The sequence below is a fragment of the Cryptotermes secundus genome, unplaced genomic scaffold (genome assembly GCF_002891405.2).
Source record: "Cryptotermes secundus unplaced genomic scaffold, Csec_1.0 scaffold816, whole genome shotgun sequence".
Taxonomy (NCBI): Eukaryota; Metazoa; Arthropoda; class Insecta; order Blattodea; family Kalotermitidae; genus Cryptotermes; species Cryptotermes secundus.
In genome coordinates this window covers 4044448-4065574 of record NW_019724601.1, presented here as the reverse complement: position 1 = coordinate 4065574, position 21127 = coordinate 4044448, and the positions used below count along the sequence as shown (strand labels likewise).

Genomic DNA, 21127 nt, shown 5'->3' with positions numbered 1-21127 from the left:
TTCATCCCACTGTCAAATAACATATTTTCATTTATAAAGATATTGCTTTATGTGCTTAGGACTTCTCACAGTTCCTGTTCAGTTGGTATATTCAAGAACAAAAGCAAGGTAGGCTGTTGGAGAAGTTCCGTGACATTCAGAAATCCAGGGCCCATCAGCAGGCTCTCGCTCAGTTCCTTGTGGATCATCCATCACTCTCCTGGCTGCAAAATATCTTCACTGGGGATTATAAGCAGGCCAGCTGCATACTGAGGGGCTTGGCAGAGGAGGAAACTGAATTGCTGCAAAGGAAAAAGGTAGTTCTCTGAGCTACACATTCACTGCTTATGTTGTACGTGTATAAGAATAATTCACTGTTTCATGTACAACACTAATTTTCAAATGTCAGATAAGAGACTAAAGTGTTGTAATGGGACAATTACTTTATGTTGCCCAATCCAGAGATCAGAGTATTACGCACCCACATGCATGCACACAGTGCAGTGACATGTTATGTGAGGAAAGCTTTCCTGAAGACCACATATAGTTCAAGACAAATTTTCTCATGGAAATAAAATTTCATTATTTCAAACTTTGTGCAAGAAGTGAGACTTTATTAATATTTTTTATATCACACTATTTCAAATTCACATAAAATACAACTGCACTGTATATGTAGAAGGATGTTATAAGAAATGTGTAATTTTATCACTTTAAATCTCAATTGCCTACTCCCCCACCCCCTTCTTGTGTTAGTGTGAATATATCAATGATTGTCTTTTAAGCAATTTCTTCATTTAAGTAAAGTTTGTTTTTACAGAAGCTGTGGAAGAGAGGTTTTTTAGGTAACACTGTTGAGCACAGCAGAATATATGTAATTTCCTTTGTTTTACTGGCTTAGATGAGAACAGTGGTGGGCTGTTGTACAGGTATAAACGCTCTTAGTGCCTTATGTCTTGCAGTCAATGATCTCCCTGGCCAAGCTGGCGATGATGGCTTCTGATGAACAGCCTGACAAAGTAGAAGAAGTTGTATCCACTTTGAACACGAACTTGGATCTGGTCTCATATCAGGAGGAGCTTCCAGAGATTGTTCTCTCTTCCTATGGCTATGATGCCGAGAGGCTGCGAGTACTGACTCCCACTGAACTTGTTAAGGTACAAGGACAGGTGCGAGGGATAGTCAGTAACTAAGTCACAAATGGATATGAAATGTAAAACATGTGATATTTGAACCTGGAAAAAACATTTATTTCTCGACATATCCTCCACCGACATCGATACACTTGTCCTATCACTTTACCAGTGCGTTGAAATCCGCAGCATAGGAGACTTCTGACTGTTGTCTCATCCACTTTTTCATCTCTGTTTCAACCTCTTCGTCATAAGCGAAGAGTTTGCCACCCAGCTCTGAACTCCTTTATGTAACAAACACTTCCCACCATAAACGGGAAACGATTTGCTTATGAATATACTTTGCAGTGAATTCTTTTACCCACAAAAAATGCACAACGGAACGCTGCTCTTTTGTAGTATACTCCTCAAGCAGGGTTGCCATTTGGACTACTGAAACCAGCCTCTGAACATGTGCATCTGCTACCTAGACTATCATGAAGCTGGACTTTGCTACTAGCTGTTGATACACATAGAAAGCCTATTACATTCATTACAGCTGTTTTACTTCCATTTGTGACCTATTTACTGATTGTCCCTCGTATTTCTTAATGTCAGGTCAGTCACTTGCTTATGATATAACCGTGGCATGATCAGTTATTAACCTTTATTGCCCAGAATAGGTGATTTTAAATTCCTGGCACTGTGAGTGCCTGGCTGGCAAGTATGATTTCAGACTTAGTGGTAATAATATTAGTATCAAGAAAGTGCAATGTACAACCCATTGGTCTGCAGTAGTACATTAGTCCAACATGTGACCAGTAAAGGTTAAATGAGTAGTAGATTTTTCATAGAGTGTATGGTCACTCAGAGGATTAGAATTTCTGAAGAGAACTATTAAATCCACAGGAGCTCGGATAGCATAGTCAGTATGGTGACTGGCTAGGGGCTGGATGACTTAGAGGTTGGAGTTCGAGTCCTGGTAGGATCAAGAATTTTCACTTCTCCATGTCTCCAATTATGTTTGTATACTCGCCTGTGCAGTGAAACACTCAGCCCTCTTTGTAAGTGAGTCCAAGATCTGGTATGGGCTGCATGACTAAGCAGGGAGAGGGACTTTTTCTTTCCCATGTTATCCAGACTGCACTACGGACCGCCAGCCACTTACCAGCGGGATTTGGGGTCTCATTTCCTAAACGAGTAATATGGTGAACAGTGAACATAATTCCTGATCTCCACAGTTTTGAGGTCTAGACTGCTCTGAGATTTGCTTAGGCGCCATGGTAACTTTGTCTTTATATCTTCTTACTTGCACTTTTTTACTGCATCTGATGGTACTTCTTTCAGTCATTACTCATGAAAATATCGTTACCAGCTTCCATTTACTATATTTCTGTAGTTGATTACTGTATTATTTTGAAGCAGAAGTTCCTGATCTTTGAGTGAATATGCTTTCTAACTGCATTACATGCTACAGAAAACTTAGGAACACATTAAAATCAACATCATGTTTCCAGTTCTGGTCGTTATCAATATACAGACCAAGTCTTTTGTGTTTACTGATGATTCTACAGGGAGGTTCTTACCTTTGTTGGCCAGTTCATGGTGCATGTGACATGGCCAACTGAATTGAATTGAATTGAATTGAATTTATTTACATTCTGAGGTGAATAAAAGTTTTGCTGATGAATCAATATGCCTGTTGGCTGATAACATTTGCAATCAAGTAGTTACAATTCACATCTCACAGAAGGTGTTCAAAATGCTCTACCTCTACGTGTAGACATTCCTCGCACTGGCTAAAGATGTACTGATTTACCCTTCGAAGTTCTTCTGCAGTAATATTTGCTTAATTGAGCATGGGGACAACTTTACCTTTACCTTGTAATAAAATAGGAAAGTACTTCATAAAAACAATTAAGATTAATTAGTATTTATATTTTTAAATTTCAGCATCACATTTTAAGTGATTTATTATAGGTTGGGGGGGCCTCAAACATGGTCATTCACATCAGAGGAGCCTCAGACCAAAAGAATATGGGAACCTGGTCCATTAGGCCCAGAGTAGATAACAGGAAACAACAGAAAAGAAAATATTACACTTTTTATATATCAGACATAGAATTTTTTTGACATGATTTCCTTTTGTGATTGGTTCTGCTGTGTTTGCCCTCATTTCTTAAAAACTTCATTTCATTCCCTTGGTGTGCAGTTTCATGCAATAAATATGGTACTGATATGATTTGAATAATGTGTTCTTCCAATACTTATCACCAGACACTGCTAGTGTGGTGCCATTATTACTACTGATCTCTCTCCTTTAAGCAGTATTATTGCAATGGTTAATTTCTGTTGTTACAGCTCTACATTTGTGATGAAAATTCTACAGCCACCGAATATGATTTCAAGAAGGCCCTTGACCTCCTTTCATATATTGAAGATGAATTTGAGAGAGATGAATTAAGGTAATTCATTACATTTATGAAATTAGCTCATATTAGACCTGCAATACCAGATCATCAGGAAACAGTGCAATGCATTTTGATGAAGTTTACAGTGAAACTCCCATTTCAGGTTACCTTGAGGAGAGTGGATTTGGACACCAGACTGGAAAAAATCTTAAATGGAGATAATTTAACAGTAAATTTCTTGATTATGAATCACTGAAATTGAACTTTAAATAAGGGAAACCTTATTTGAAGGAATGTTATATGGAGTTCCCCTGTACCTCATGAAATAATTGGTTTACAGAAGTATTTTTAATGACAAGATTTACAAAATCAAGTCTGTTAAATAATGACAACTATAATGGCTTGCATATTCTGCTATACATAATTTTATTGTAAATGAAAGTCAGTTGAAGTATGTTTGCTTTGGGATTTTTGTTTGTTTATGCTCACACACAGATGATGGAAGCACTATCATTGTCCGACAGCATTAATCAGACAGCCTAAATATATCATTAACAGATGTACACACTTTCACACCTATAACTGTAAAAGCCAGTGTGTGTATATGTGCATATTTGCTTCCACTGAGTACATGGACATAGGGAAAATGTTGAAATAATGTAGTATGCAGCCCAGCACTGTTCTAATGTAAACAAGGGGTGAGGGAGGAAGGGGAGCAAATATTTTTTTGGTTGATTATTTAGAGAAAGGACAGATAAGAGGGATGGAGAAATAACATGGAATGGAAGGCAATAAAGGTACAAAATGTATAAGGGAAAGGAAGACAGCATATGCGATGAAGATATAAAAACAAATTTTCTGTGACACACTGTAGCTGTACGTGCAGTAAAAGTGACGACCATATGGCAGGATTTTGTGGTTATTAGATATTAGTTCATTGAAAACAGCCTGTAGCAACTGCATTGAATGTTTTTTGGTGTGTGCTGGTGCATTTTCCTGCAGAAAATATGTGTAACTCTGCCCTTCTTTCATTATTTTTTAAGGGCCCCCAAATTTCATTGACATCCTATTCTTAATTAACTGTATTGTCAAATAATATAATGCCTATGATTCTTATAGTGTTTATACTAGACTGTACCCCATGTAATGGGATATGCTTGATAATGTGGATTTTCTGTATCACAGCTGCATGTTGTTTTGTGAGTTTATGTAACCATTGACATTACACTGGGCTTCATCCATATAAAAAGAACCTGACAGTCAGCTTTACCATCATGAATATTTCTATAAAGTCAGTAACATAAACTTCAAACAAGGGTCTACAGGTTGAGATTGTGTACCACCAATATCTGTTGCAGATAAAACTTTAGGTTTTCATGGCTCTAACCATACACTTTGGTTGATGTCCTGTCACTGACTGACTTTGTTTCAAGCTCCTTTTTATAGACCTTTAACAAACAGTTTACTGTGTAAAGGTGAATCTGAATAATGCTGATGAAATTTATGAACCCATCTGTCATCAGATTTCTTCCAATTCTCAACAAGAAATATATTGCTCAGTAGTGTTCATATCTCTGTGATTCCATACAGACACACTGAGTACTCACAGCTGACCACAAAAGAAACATCCAGTGACTGACAGAAATGAACTGTGCACATGTTATTAAGGCAGTTATGTGGCAGCTGACTGTTTATGTTAATGCACGAGTCATTGCACACTGATCACCAACTGATAGGTTTGAGCCAAATGCTTTTTAACTGTTGGCTGAACCTATCTGTATGTATGTACCAACTGTGTTAACATTAAAAAATTTATGGATTCCATATGATTCTTAGAATAAAGAGCAATTATTTTTCTAAACATCATTAATTTATTGATTTTTTAATGGAGGCCCAGTGTTTTCTATGAAACAGGAACCACATTTTTAAGTATTATTTATGCGAACCCCACATTTTAAATAGCTTAATATTTCATTCTCTTGCTGATTCAGACACAAGATCTGGTGCCAGGCTGTTCTACGAGATAATTGGACTGACACAGATCCTAATTCTCCCCTCGAAGTTATCCAGGGGATGACCTTCTTCAGACTTGCAGATCTTATGGCCATTATGGGTAAGAGATAACTCAAATTATTAACTCAAAATTGAATATGGAGATAACTGCTTATTCTTTTGATTTAGGCAGTGTTTTATGAAGTAATAAATTAATAAGATCTCACTTGAGAAAGAGAATTTGAACTCCACAGCTTGTTATATTAGCTGTTTAATACTACCTAATTTGACTCTGACATGGCTACAAGCCAAACTTCAAGGTGACACAAATGGCAGCAGCTCCCCCCCACCCATAACTACAGGAAGTACAGTAAATTCCAAGTTACCTGGTATGTATGGGGAATGTGGTCTGCTGATTGCATGAGAAAAACTTTGACACCCAACACAAAGTCCAAGCAACACATTTGCACTTACTTCTTACATGGGAGTCCTCCTAGGTGACAAAGCAGATTAATCGGTATACAGTGATGTGATCACAAATTCAACTAGCTTGTACTGTAATGGCAGCTGTATTAGGGAGGAGAACAGGTGGTGCTGCTATTGGTGGCTAGGAGAACTGCATGGTGGTGAATATGTGCACATCAGAACTCTGTTTTTGAAATAACTGTATAAGAATTGTATATTTTCTGACATTTTTGCTGGTTTTTGAAGTAACTGTATAAGAATTGTATATTTTCTGACATTTTTGCTGGTTACATGAGAATTCCAAGTGTCTGGATCACCAGGAGTCTACAGTATGACAATTAATTTGTTTAGAACAGAATTAAAATTAACAAAAAATAAATAAATTTAACAAATAAACATAGATTACTGTTTCCTGGGATGTAGTCTGCTAGACGGATACCGCTGCCTCCCATCTTCAATACACTTCTGATGATGAAGGCAGCAGGTTCCTCCAAAACACTGGTACATTTCCACCAGGCAAGAGTATTACATTCCAGAAGCCAATATCTTAATTTTCACTGTCAAAAAAATCTCAAATCTCACACAGTTTCATTTGGCACATATGTGTGAATGTGTCTAAAATAAAGGCCTTCAAGTGTCTGAAGTCTGACATCAGCAAATGGCACATGCTACTTCTGAAATCTGACATAAGGAAAAACTTGCAGTTCCCACTCTGAATCATTTTCGTGGCTTGGAATGGCCATGTCTTCCTACTGTATCCTTAGTCCTTTCATGCTGTGAATTTAATCTTCTTTCACTTGAAAGGGACACAGTTTCTAATAGAACAATGACTTGATTCATTCACTGCCAAATCCATCACCTGATGAACTGAATTTTACCGTGTTGATTTCATCCACTGATGGGATGTTGCCACTGTGTACATGAATGTAATTTTCTCCTGCAGTTTTCACATGCAGAGTGAATAGAACTTTAAGTGTAAATTGTTGATGCTTAAAAGAGTAAAAAAAAAAGCTGTGATTTTGTATTTTTTTCACTTGTTCTCCATTGATATTTTGAATGCAATAAGTTTAATACAATTCTTTTATTACACTCTGTCGCAACACAACAGTACAATGGTCAAGGCTAAAATTAGCTTAGTTACATGTTTCGGCTATTAAGATTGCAATCTATATTCCCTACAGAATGGACAAAATACATTGTAAGATGAGGCACCAGCTAAACAGTTAACATCAAAACTATACTACATCTATACCATGGGCCTTCAGGCAGTTTATTACATGTATACAAGCCTAGATATACCATTATGTCCGTGGGAATATAACAAAATTGCAACAACTGACTTGATGATATGGAATATCACATGAAGAGTTTTGAACCCTATTTTAAGCCATAACTTTCATTTTTATAATAAGTTCATAGTTCATTGTATTTTTTACCATGTATTTTATAATGTAATAATTATCGAGTACCCAGCTTCACTATCACAATTGCAGTCCAGTAGCATGTGAATATGGTAATCATGTTTGCCTGATGATGGTTTTAATAGCCGAAACATGTAGCTAAGCTAATTTTAGCCTTGACCATTGTATTGTTGTGTTGCGACAGACTCTAATAAAAGAATTGTATACAATAACACAACAGGATGCACAGAATGAAAATTATAAATGCCAGTAAGTTGAAACTCCAGTTGTCACAGAAAAGTGATTGTGTCATATTCTCTCTGTAGGCAGCAGTCCTGATGAAGTGCTGCCACCTTTGGAGAGAATGTTGGAAACTCAGGAACTAGGCAACTTGAAAGATAACAGTAACTTCCAGTTCCTGTTGAAAATGGGGTACGAACACATGCATAGAATATTGCATACTGACCCATGAAAGTAAGTATGGTATTGTACAGAGCAGTGTACTCTGCTGGTGTGTCTGTACCTTCTCTGTAATTCCTGTTCATGACACAACATTTCCAGTGACAAATTAAGTGTATTTTTATTGTGTTCTTATTTTATTAAAAAAAAACATTTCCCCACATATTGTTTTGGAATGCACTTCCCATTTAGTATCATAAGAGTATAAACCTAGTTTTTTTCAGATAGTAAATTTTACACAATATCAAAATTTCTTCTTTTTTTTTTTTTCACACATTCATCACAGGTGACATCATTGTGACTCCTTATGTTAACCTGACGCAAGGGAATGGACTGCACTTAAGGTTACATTCAATCTTCTGGGATGTGAAACTGCTTAGTTTGGTACATAAATATCAACACCGTGAACTTCATCATTTAGCTCAATTCAGTCCTGAAGATGCAGGTAGTAAATACCGTTACCTATGTACTAAACTATTGGGGTATCACACCCCAGAAGGCTTACTGCCTGAGAACCCTAAATTTCAGCATTACACTTTGGTAGCAGTGGTTATGGGCAAAGCATCAGGTGCAACAAGTGGAAAACATTGTTCACAGTGTGCCAATGGTATGAGTGAAATTCACAGAACTATGCATTTTGCTGAAATTTGTCTTTAACACTTCCCCATTGAAATTTCAACACAGTTTATCCAGGAATTGTAACAAAGCCGTGGAGCTATGTTTTGTGCTGAGAAAGAATTGAAGAATGCAGTGATCAGTATATGTAATCAGTTCCATAACAGAAAGTGAAGTAGTTGAGTCTGTGCAATGGCCTTGAAGCTTCCAATTTCATTAGTGGTTAGATTTAAGGGTAACGAACTAGAGACAAAGCTTAATGTATGAAAGAATAAAAGAGTATATAATGAAGCTTTATTTTAATATCTATTTCAACAATGAATTGAACTAAACCAAAGTTGAGAAATGAAGCACCACAAATCTTAAAATGGCCTGCCTGTTGCCCAGTCTTTCTATGCTGCATGTGCATATTGTCTTCATTCAGATTGCACATATGCTTTAATTGTTCTTATAAAATTAAGTCCTTTTTTACTTATGAAAATGTTTTAGGGAAATTTATAAGTTTCAGTGACACTCATATGAGGCAATTGTTGTCTGTGAGGTAGGTGTAAATCTCTGTTAGGCCCAGCTTGTTGAGATGGATGAGGTCCTTTCTTTCTCCATCACGATAGTACCTGAAAGCATCATCCAACTGAGGTAGATGTTTGTCCATTGGTACTCTGAAATCTTTTATCATATCCATCTTGACAGTTATTAACATATTTCAAGCCAGGACAATAAGATAATTTAAAATGAAATCTATTTCTGAGTCACATGGCACCCACTTACTATGGTTACGAGGATAAAACATCGCGTGATAACTATATATTTTAGAGGTGCTTACATTCAAACAGCCCAGTGCTGGGTATGAAGTAACACTCTGCTAGGGTCGCCATTCCCCTTATCACATAAACACATAGGTGATTAGTTTTTCATGACCCATCTCATTGTTTACCTTTCAAAAAACTCCAGCTTGCAAGTTTTGGACTTTGTGATGTACAGCTGGCTGATGTCTGCTACCGTAACATCATCATCTGAAACAAAATTAAAATTATAGCAGTATTGGTAAAAAGCTTCGTGTAAACTCAGACCTAAAGGATTATGTCTCAATTTGTTGAATGAGATCTTGTATAATTTAGAACCCTGTAAAAAGTTTTTGCTTTTAAGACATATGCACATGCATGCACAATATTTATCAGCAAAGTGATTAAGATGATGTGGCAGATTCTTTAAGCTTGGTAATAGGTGGCATAATGATTGGAAATGTTTCATTTTCAAGATATTCAGATTTTTTGTTGGGTACAGACATGTGAGGAGTTGAGATAGTACAATCAGTATGTGCTGGACAACAGAGAATTGGGGTTTGAATGTGTGTATAAAAAAATCTGTATTTATTTTTACATAACAAAACTTTAATCCCCTTCAGAGTACTCTCCATTTGATTTAGTGCACTTGCCCAAATGTTTTTTCCATTGCTCAAAACATTTTTTAAATTCATCGCTGGTGATGCCTTTTAGTGCTTGTAGTTTTTTTCTTTGCGTCTTCGACATCCGCAAAACGTCTTCCCTTGAGGTCTCTTTTCATTCGAGGAAATAAGAAAAGTTGCACGGGACAAGATCAATTGAGGCAAGGGTGTCATGCCATTTTTGGTCAAAAATCGCTGCACACACAGTACTGTGTGGGCAGGCACACTGTCATGATGAAAGAACCATTCACCTGTTTGCCACAAATCAGGAGGTTTTCTTCTTAAACTGTTACGCAACCTTTTCAGAACTTCCAAATAATAATTCTGGCGACCTTCTAGAATGATTTGACGAATTTTTGTCATGTTTTCATCAGTTCATGCGGTCAAAGGACGTCCACTTCAAGGTTGATCATCAGTTGACATTTACCATGTTTGAAATTGGATAACCATTCGTGAATTTGTGTTTTACTTATGGCGGCTGCCTTGTAGGCTGTTTCTCCCAAAAGGAAACAAAACTTCACAGCAACACACTGTTCGTGTGAATCAGCCATTAAAAATAGACAAATTATAAAAAATTCACCAAACACTAACGCAAACTGCTCTATGCCAGCCAGCATACTGATTCAGGAAGGTGCTGCAAACAACCACGTAGGGGTGGAAGCCTGTACTACAAGTGCCTCGCCTTCTAGAAATAAATTCCGTTTTTTTCTTTGGGTCCCCCTTCATACATACATCTAGTCAAACTGATCTGTGGCTGAACACATTTTGTGCTAACAAGCTGAAGATTGCATTTAGAGTATACTCCAGCTGTCCAATTTGTGCAGAACATAGTCAAGGTCTGACCTATATTTTGAGGGGATCAAACGCCAATACTTCATACCAGAACAATATGACTTACATAAGCATAATTTATTCACAGTACAATCAATCTGCAAGATACTGGAGAAAATCCCGAACTGGTTTACACATGGTTAATTGGATTTTTTGACTCTATCCATTGTCTGGTATTCTCAAAACACCAGAACACAAAGTCTAGTGATTGGGGTTAGCTCTTTCTAATAGACCCAATAGAACAGGAGTCTCCCACCCTTCATCTGAGGATGGAAACAGTTCCAGTTCCTGAAGTATTACGCTCTTGTGTGTTTTTTGAATACCAAACAATGGACAAAGACCAAAAACCCATTTATCCTGGTTTACATCAGTTACTGAATTTCAAACTTGTGTGAGGAGTACAGTATGCAAGACACACCTTCTAAGGACTTGATGAACATGTTGAAGCCCTCAATTTGTTCCCAATAATCTGGCCTGAACTGTATCTTGGGAATTGGTGGCAAGGTGAGCAACACAATTCGTCTGGCTCGTCTACGTAACTCCTTCAGCAGAGTCCACATTGTTAGACGCAGTTGTGATTTTTCTGTTTTCTGAAACAATAAGGGTCAGCTGAAAGGAGTAAAATGAAACAAAATAATGATCATATTCTTTACTGCTGTTACTGAATGCAGTAGGCTCCTGCAAAACATTTGAAGCTTCTTTCAATACAGCCCACGTGAAGGATGTCATTAGTTCCAATAGACAGCACTGTCTTGTGGAAGCTTGTTTCAGTACAGCCCACCTGAAGGATGTCATTAGTTCCAATAGACAGCACTGTCTTATGGAAGCTTGTTTCAGTACAGCCCACCTGAAGGATGTCATTAGTTCCAATAGACAGCACTGTCTTATGGAAGCTTGTTTCAGTACAGCCCACCTGAAGGATGTCATTAGCTCAAATGGGAAGTACTATCTTATGGATGCTTGTTTCAGTACAGCCCACTTGAAGGATGTCGTTAGTTCCAATGGACAGCACTATCTTATGGAAGCTTTATTCAGTAGAAGCTGCCTGAAGGATGTCAGTTCCAATGAGCAGCACTAACTTATGGAGGCTCCTTTAAATATGACCTACCTGAAGGATGTCATTGGTTCCAATGAGAAGCACAATCTTATCTGCCACAGGATGGAGTTCCAGTTTCACCTTCTTCAACAAGTCAGCCACCTTCTGGCCACTTACACACAAACCAATGGAACGAACTCCATCAACTGAGGACATAATTACAGTGTGTCATCAAGAAAATTAGAGTAAAGGGCATACTTGTGATATCAGGTCAGGAAAAGGCCTATTTATAAGATTCTGAAAGCAAAATATTGAAAAGGACCAGTAAATTTAGAGCAATTACAGATAGTAGCAAATTATGCCATTAAGTCTAAAATCCAGTTGCACTTTGAACACAACAGGTTTGAAATTAATGAATTACAAATGTATTTATCAAAATACAACCTGTTACACAGGCAGGAATAACTGTGCTATTAAAGTATCTAAAAACCCTTTAGTACTTGAACAAATTATATGATATTACTAGCTCAACATGTTTTGACCAATTTTGTCATCCTCAGGGTCATTTTAATATTGGTTGTTTAGAGTTTTAATTTACCAGTCATAAAGTAATGAAGGTTATTGTGTTCTGGGATGAGATGACCTGTAGTTTGGTATATACATATTTATGAAACTATACAGCATCACATCCCAAGAGACAGTCTTTACAGTCAGCACTGTGAGAAATTCAGATCTTGAATAATAATAATATTATTGCATTTAATAACTGGTACATTAAAATATGACTTAAAGTCTTTGAAAGATAAATATTTTGTAGAAATACACACACACACACACACATATATATATATATATATATATATATATATATATATTGTCACGTGTAGGAGGGTACACGTGACGAAATGACAGGTTCTAGTTTGGATGATTGGTTTTATTAACAGCCTAGTTACACTTTTAATTACACTCAAATACAGGGCTATCACTGATTTGCACACTCCCTAGGATTTTCTGTCTTCCATTCACTCAATACAACTGAACTTGATATTTCAACTGAATTCCTTAGTCAAAGTCACATTGTGACTGATGGTCGGTCAGTCAGTAAGTTTTGGTGTCGAGCCCCACAGATATTTATTACTGCTTGACCGTTACGGTCTTGTTTTTTGGGGTGCCCTCTCTGACGAGAGGACAGGTCTGTCTTTTATATATGCTGCTGGCCCTTGCCAGTGCAGTCTTCCTGGGCTCTGAGTCCCTTGAGACTCTCGACCATATTTTACTGTCTCAGTTTTGAGACTTCCCTTTTTGTCGCTTCCTACGACTCACAGGGTCACGGTGGAGGTATTCGATCCTGCCGCCACATGGGTTTTGACTCTGAATTCCTTAGGCATTCTAGTTACTCTTATAAACCCTCAATCCAACAGGCGGAAAACACAGGTTGCTTCACTGTTGTGTGACGCTGTGTTTACAGAGGCGTTGTAATTAATTCTATAGTGATATGTAAATTAAAACTTTAAATTTTAAAAGCTTATGAATATTAAATGTCCCTGAGGATGCAGCACACATAACCTGCCTCCTATATAAAACAGAACCATTTAGAACAGCTACACACAGCACCAAGGAAAACCATCACACCAACAAAATGTAACATTATATAGCATAAAATATTCACTTCATAAGCAGAACACTAATATAATCCATTATTATATTTTCACGTGTACGCACACACCCTACACAGACACACCAGGCCAACAACATGTGCATACAACAAAATAATCATGAAATGATATTTTAAAATAAAATATTTTGCACCTTTAAAATGAAAAGTATAGCCATGTGACAATGGGGCAGCAGTTTCCTCTACAACTCGTACACCTGATGATGGCCAGTTGGGGCGAAACATATAGTTTTCAAATAACAGGAAGAGATGAATGCTTCTGAAGTGTGAATTTTAATACATCAATGAAGTTGCACAGTGACAGTGAGAAGAGTGAGTGCTAATTTAGAATTCTCCATGTCACCTTACCTGTATTAGCTTCCATGTGAAGGATTTGTTCAGCAAACCTCAGCAGAAGGCTGTCCCCTACAAGCTGGTATGATCTCAGCTGTGGCTGCTGCAGTGCAATTTACAGGATTTCTTTGAGAAGGTTTCTAAGATCCACTGCACTTGTTTACATATATTGATGCTTGTTACTCAGTGCTAAGTTTACAATTTCAAATTATCAAGACACAAAATAAAGAATACTCAACAAATATGCATGCCTGAATTGAGAATAAGGATGATATAAAGGATAGCTTATATGAAGAACTAGCATGTCGTCAATATGATATATTAATGGAGACTGCACTGCAAAAGTAGAGAGAAGAAATTTTCAAACACATTCTGGAATTAAAATTTATATGAAATCAGTAATCATAATGGTGTTACAGCAAGTAAACTTTGCCACTTTAGAGACTATCAGTAAGTAAATAAGCAAAGCAAAGTTTGATATGGGAGATGTCGTTTCAAGAAACTAAATGTTATTAATAAGCAGTATCAGATTAGAACTGCAAATAGTGCTGTGGCTCTGGGTAACTTGGATGAAAGTGTGAATATTGATAGTATTTGGGATGGTATTACAGAGATTATCAAACCCTTAGCCAAACAGTACTGGGTTGTCAGAATAAACCAAGGTTTGAAGAAGATCAAAAGAAATAATCTTGATTGCAGTGGTTGTAGAATCCAAGCCAAACGAATGAAAATAAGTATTCTGCAACATCTGGTCTACCCAGAGGAATATTTAGGCTACAGAAAGAAATGTGTTTAAATTAAACGCACGGTGAAGTCTGACCAAGTAAACAGTTTTCTGATGAATTTTCTAGTCATATTTATGATTTGAAAATCAAAATGTGCATGTACCTGTCTTCTATCTCATAGATTTTAATGAGCTGTGGAGCCTCTAAGCATAAACAAGTTTTTTTTTTTTATTATTATTATCAGTGAGTGGTCTATGGCCCATAATTCCAGAACACAGTAACTTCAAATGCCTATACATATTTTGAAGACTGTTAATGCATTCATTGCCTGTCCAGTTACATGACAGTTTAAGCCTATCATATGTGAGTGCTGATTCTGTGAAGCAGTAGGCTGTTGTCACTGTGTATGTAACTGTTTTTTCCTACAGATATGACTAAAATGCAGAGAAAATATAAGCCTAGCTTGCCAAAACTTGAAACATTAAGCACATGCATTTACTGTTGTCTTGCACTTGTTCTTTCTATTTTTGTTTCTAGTGTACATCAGACAGCCCTTGAGATGAAATTCCAGCATGCAGACAGTGTTTGAGATACAGTAGTGGGTCAGGTGTCTTTTTTAAATAGGCCGTAATGTAAACTGTCACATTGTCGCATCATGTTATTGCAGTTTTCAAGGTCAATGAACTGTACTTTGAACTTAAATTCTAAAAAAAATAATAAGTATTAAAAAGTGTCTTTAAGTTCGCTTTGTAACATATTTCATAATGCAATCTTAATGGCAATATATCAAAACTAATAGAGTGCAACCTTGATAATTGGAACCAACGCACTTCTTTTTTGGACTGCTAAATTGGTCAGATTAACGGATTTCAAACAAAAAAAAAATTTCTTTATTAAAGTGGCTTAGTCAAAAGATTTATAGGTACATTTTATATATGAACAACCAAAACTTTGTAAAATATTTTACTTTAGTGTTCCATATTGCCTTCATTTTCTCCAAAAACGTTTTGAATAGTTTCATTGTCAAAGTTTTCATATGGTCATTATCATCTTATCCTGCAGCCCATTCTTCACAATCTGTGAGAATCAAATTTGTATCCAATAACTTGTTTTTTCAAGCTCAGTTACAGTCTTCCTCAGAACCTTTGTCATATTTCCCTCCTGTGCAATTTAGTTAATATGTTGTGTAGGCCATAGCTTACTCGAAGACTTTTGGATAAGACTTGGACTTCATGAATACCACACTTCCACTAAAATGAATATACCATTTCTCAATTTGATGTTTTTGTTATTTTCAGTTTCCTGTAGATCGAATGATAAGTAAGGATCAGTGTTCACTCTACTCCTGCTTTATAAAGACACAGAAGTACGCCTTAAATACAAACTTATAACCATAGTAACACACAACAATATAAAGATACTGTTGTTACACACAACACTTTTTATTTCACAATTCCTTTGTCAATGTTGTGACATTTTCTACTTTTTACAGTCTTCTGAATAGTTTAGTTTTGTCATCAACAGTGTTTATGTTTGTTTTACATAATATCATGTAAATATTCACACCTAACAAATTTATTTAAGTAGATTTTAAAGGGAGCTGATGGTGGATGACACAGCATTGCTTTATTAGTTTAAAAATTAAATAAATTTCACAGAATTACTGGGTTTTTGGACTTAGGACCTAAAGTGTCCTCTATTACCTAGAATTCCGGAGGATGGAAAAAGTCCAAAAACCCAGTAATTCTGTGAAATTTATTTAATTTTTAAACTAATAAAGCAATGCTCAGAATATTACAATTAAGATCAAGTGAAAACTGACAATGGCAATACAAATCAATGAATAAATGCAAACTAACAGCAGGAACATTAAAGGTTTTAGAATCAACAGTGTCAAAGTCACCAAAGATGCAAAAAAAAAAGTTTTATAAAGAAAATACTGTGCTCCTTATACAGCAAGTGTGGCAGGAAGTAAAAAGAGATTCAGGCAGTCCTTGCAGAACTCACAACTCAGCTGCAGTCACACTCACCAATACAATAAGTCAGTTCAGACTATTGGAGATGTGGATTACCAAGGTTCCACTGTATTTCAATTATGTAATATAGTTGCATATTATGCTGCCCAGTGAGCACATACTGTCTGCATTAACCTCATATGAATTAATATATCCTAGCAGGAATTAAGTGTTGATGGATGTCACTGAAGTAGAATGAACAATAACAGATACTACAGAAATGAATCCAATTAAGATAATTTTAATCTTGTTTGCATGACAGTTATTATGTGATGTCTGGTCAGTTCATTCAGATGGCACTGCTAGATGTTTCCTCTAATTTTTGGCCATATGACTTAGCTGGATTTGTGTTGCAGTCATACACGATTATTTTGTATACAGAGTATCAAAGATGAGCTTTGGTGTTGGCTAAATTCAAACTTCAGACTTATGGAAAAATGGTTTGCAGTTTTGGTATTATGGAAACAGCCTCAGTGGTCTGGTGGTCAGACTTCCTGGCTACATATCCAAAGGTCCCAGGCACGATTCCCAGCGCTACCAGATTTTCTGAGAAGTAGTGGGTCTGGAATGGGGTCCACTCAGATTAACTGTGGAGCTATTTCAAGGAAATAGATGCTCTGGCCATGGGGATCCATTGCGCTGACGTGACACCCTCTATCCGCAAAAGTTGGCACCAACTTTGCTGACAGGTTGCGGTCAGTGTAGTTCGCTTGTGGACTACATGCCACGGAGTGTGTTTAAACTGTTTATGGAAAACAGCTTCCTTATAAGTGGAGTTATATGTCATACCACAAACATATTCAAATTACTATCATAACTTCCAGTTGTGATACATTTCAGTCTTATCACTCTCCAAGTCAAGCCATAATTTTCTTTTGTAGGTATAGCCAGAAACTGATGGTTCAAAGAACACTGAGGACTGCAGTACATGAATAATTATAAATTGGGTATCCACAACTGCTGGACATCTTACATGCAGCATTTGTATCACAAGGCAAACTAAGTTAATATATGTACATACCACTTCTACTGTAGTGTTCTCGTTTAATGCATTGTTTTCTTCAAGCAAGGAACTTGTATCAATTGGAAGATGTAATTCGCCTGATGCAGTGCTGCAAAATGATACCCTTCGTGATAAACATTTTGGGCTGCACTTTTTGCAATAGTTTTCTTTGGTACACACCTGTGAAATGTCTCTCATTGCATATTCCTGCTGTTGGATAAACACGGTAACTTGAACATCACAACAGTACTCCAGAAAACGATGATATGGCAATACTGTGAAGTGGTTCTTGCATATTGTACTTACGACCGTTGAATGATGCGGTACAGAATACACAAGTTTTGGCCTTTTTTGGTTAGGAGTGTATTTTATATTTTGCTCCTTGAGAGGCTGATTGCACGTGTCACAAACATTTTCCTTACAGCCAAATTTAAACGATGCGTCTGAATTCATTCCTGTTTATTTATAATCCCTCTACTCTAAATTACAGACATACCAATAGACCAGCACCGTGAAACTACGATGCTATTGGTGGGCATAACGGCCGCCATGACACCACGATGCAATGCAGCTGCCATCTCTACGCACCCCACGTTAACTAAATTTAAAATTACGACAGGGCCGAGAGCACAATCGGTAAGAAGGTATGCTAATATAGCAAATATTTTGAGAGCTCCCACATCACCCAATGCTTTGTACGCTAGAACAGCAATAAATACTTTTACAACCAGATGTCTTCTACTGCAGAGGTTCCCCCTCAAACTATTTCTATTTTTGAATTGTGTTCAATAGTACTAGCAAAGGAGAATGAGGTTGGCAGGGCATGTAGCACTAATTGGGAAGGCGAGGAATGCATATAGGATATTGGTGGGGAAAGCCTGAATGAAAGAGAATACTGGGAAGACCAAGGTGTAGGTGGGTGGACAATATGAAAATGGATCTTAGAGGGATAGGATGGTATGATATGGATTGGATTGATCTGGCTCAGGATAGGGACCAGTGGAGGGCTCTTGTTAACACAGTAATGAACTTTCGGGTTCCATAAAAGGCTGGAACCGTCAGTCGTAAAATTACTTTGAAACGAAGCAAGCAATAAAGAGGAATTTTGTAAAGGTAGAAACGAAGCGGTAGGATATGTGGAAGACGAAGGCGAATAGTTGTCATAACCATGGTGGGACTTTGGTAAGGCACTGGAGTATGGTTTAGAAGTTACGTGGTTCGAAGAGATGGCTATTTTAGTGAAAAAAAAAGAACGTAAGAAATTTATGCACGTAGGAAGCAAGTCGTGCTATATGAGGAAGGTGAAGATAACAAATTTGCATAGACCTGGTGGTACATGGGTAAGACACTGGCGTAGTATTGGGAAGGTACTGGGTTCGACACCACGGTGTCTTTTCTCAATAGAAATTAAAAAAGTGAATAAATAAATACGATTTTTCTGCAGCTATAAACCAAGTCGTAGAATATGAGGAGGATCGCAGAAAGCTATCGCATAGATGTCGTGGTGGTCCAGAGGTAAAGCACGGGCGTTGTAATTTAAAGGTTCGTGGTTCGAAAACCCAAGTATTTTTGTAATGAGATTTTTATGGAATTATATAGCGAGATGTAACATAAGAGGAAGATTAAAGGTAAAAAATATCTGTGGTTTGGTGGCCTATTGGTAAAGCACCGGCGTAGTGAATCGAAGGTTCGAGGTTTGGAAACAGCGAAAATTTTATAAAATACAAGTTGAGTTAATAAGATTTTTCTGTAAGTATAACAAAAGATGTAACATAAGAGGAAGATTTAAGCTCAAAAATTTCCGTGGCATTGGTGGCGTATTGGTAAAACACCGGCGTAGTGAAGCGGACTTACAAGGTTCGAGACCAACGATAATTTTGTGAAATAGAAAGTGAGTTAATATGATTTTTCAGGAATTATAACCGAAGACGTAGCTTAAGAGGAAGATTAAAGAAAATAAATTTCAACGGTGCTGGTGGCCTATNAAAGTATTTAAACCTGCAGCGCATCCTGTTGACTAAAACCTCATGGAAAGCCAGGAAGTGTAGTTTACTGGCCTGTGCAAACCGCTCCTCTGAAGGATTCATTTCATAGGGTAGGGCAGAAGGTATTGAGGATGGAAGCGTGGGACCCCACCCTCAACCACCCTTATAATCACGCAGAAGGTTAATCGCTTGAGACCAGGCTACTTCCGCGAGATTTAACAAGAAACTATTTTAAACTGCAGCGCCATCTGTTGAACAGATGTTGTAATGTTCAACAGATGGCGCTGCACTTTTATTTCATACTTGCTTAACTCTCGCGGATTTAGTTTGGTCTCAAGTATTTAACTTTCTGCGTGACCCCAACAGCGATCGTGGGTACGGTCCCACGTTTCGCCATCTGTGGAGTAATGTTCAACAGGTGGTGCTTTTTGTTATTTCATATGAATGTGAATACTATGTAAGCGTCCCATACTTCGCCATCTGTGGAGTAATGTTCAAAAGATGGCGATACTTTCTTATTTCATATGAATACTATGGAAGGGTGGAACTCCACCCTCGCCCGCTCTTGGAGTCGCGCAGAAAGGTAATCACTTGAGATCATGCTATATCAACGAGAATTAGCAAGAAAATTTTTAAAACTGCAGCGTCTGTTGAACATTACTCCACAAGTGATTAACTTTGTCCAGAGGAGCGGTTTGCACAACCCAAAAAGATACGAAGATGATACATTTTAACTATACTTCCTGGCTTTCCATGAGGTTTTATTCGACAGATGGCGCTACGGTTATTTTATATTTAATGGTTGAGACCAAGCTCATTCAGTGCAGTTTTAAAAATTTTCTTGCTAATTCTCGCTGATATAGCATGATCTCAAGTGATTACCTTTCTGCGCGACTCCAAGAGCGGGCGAGGGTGGAGTTCCACCCTTCCATAGTATTCATATGAAATAAGAAAGTATCGCCATCTTTTGAACATTACTCCACAGATGGCGAAGTATGGGACGCTTACATAGTATTCACATTCATATGAAATAACAAAAAGCACCACCTGTTGAACATTACTCCACAGATGGCGAAACGTGGGACCGTACCCACGATCGCTGTTGGGGTCACGCAGAAAGTTAAATACTTGAGACCAAACTAAATCCGCGAGAGTTAAGCAAGTATGAAATAAAAGTGCAGCGCCATCTGTTGAACATTACAACATCTGTTCAACAGATGGCGCTGCAGTTTAAAATAGTTTCTTGTTAAATCTCGCGGAAGTAGCCTGGTCTCAAGCGATTAACCTTCTGCGTGATTATAAGGGTGGTTGAGGGTGGGGTCCCACGCTTCCATCCTCAATACCTTCTGCCCTACCCTATGAAATGAATCCTTCAGAGGAGCGGTTTGCACAGGCCAGTAAACTACACTTCCTGGCTTTCCATGAGGTTTTAGTCAACAGGATGCGCTGCAGGTTTAAATACTTTCTTGCTAACTCTCGCTCATAGAATTTGGTCTGAAATGAATAAGTCAAAGTCACCCCCTAAGGGCGGGTGGTTGGTGGGCGGACGGTGGGCCAAAGTTTTTTTCTTTTTGATCCCATGTGGATTTTAATAAAACCCGCTTAGGTTGAGTGTTTTAATGAGCGGCCGCAAAAAGCAAAAATATT

General features: G+C 37.5%; 2 protein-coding genes and 1 long non-coding RNA gene across 12 annotated transcripts in view; 2 read left to right on the top strand and 1 right to left on the bottom strand.

Moving 5' to 3' along the window:
* The window catches only part of LOC111862444 (nuclear pore complex protein Nup133), a 46498-nt gene extending 34675 nt beyond the window's left edge, over nt 1–11823 (top strand). For 3 of the 8 annotated variants that reach the window (XM_023847836.2, XM_023847837.2, XM_023847839.2), the window contains exons 19-24: nt 60–296; nt 942–1136; nt 3453–3556; nt 5494–5615; nt 7686–7833; nt 11678–11823. In XM_023847836.2, coding sequence (XP_023703604.1) covers nt 60–296; nt 942–1136; nt 3453–3556; nt 5494–5615; nt 7686–7831 — 804 coding nt within the window. In that variant the 3' untranslated portion in view covers nt 7832–7833; nt 11678–11823. Of the gene's footprint in view, nt 1–59; nt 297–941; nt 1137–3452; nt 3557–5493; nt 5616–7685; nt 7834–8104; nt 8264–11479; nt 11616–11677 lie in introns of those variants that run through there. The other 5 variants (XR_002842434.2, XR_002842432.2, XR_002842433.2 and 2 more) reach the window with 5 other exon arrangements.
* On the bottom strand, nt 8711–18036 carry LOC111862448 (maternal effect protein oskar). Of its 3 annotated transcripts, none has more exons than XM_023847852.2 (7): nt 17802–18036; nt 17514–17705; nt 13768–13855; nt 11817–11950; nt 11127–11298; nt 9368–9446; nt 8711–9047 (listed from the first exon to the last, which is right to left on the bottom strand). In XM_023847852.2, exons 1-7 carry the CDS (start codon nt 17946–17948, stop codon nt 8948–8950), a joined length of 912 nt encoding a protein of 303 aa, XP_023703620.1. In that variant the 5' UTR covers nt 17949–18036; the 3' UTR covers nt 8711–8947. The 3 variants fall into 3 exon arrangements, with proteins under 3 accessions (XP_023703620.1, XP_023703621.1, XP_023703619.1); XM_023847853.2 differs by having other exon boundaries at nt 17514–17675; XM_023847851.2 differs by having other exon boundaries at nt 17514–18036.
* LOC117282157 lies at nt 11927–15220 on the top strand. Its single transcript, XR_004512796.1, has 2 exons — nt 11927–12014; nt 15015–15220. It is a non-coding gene; the product is annotated as an uncharacterized LOC117282157 (long non-coding RNA).
* Nucleotides 18037–21127: the final 3091 nt, after the last annotated feature.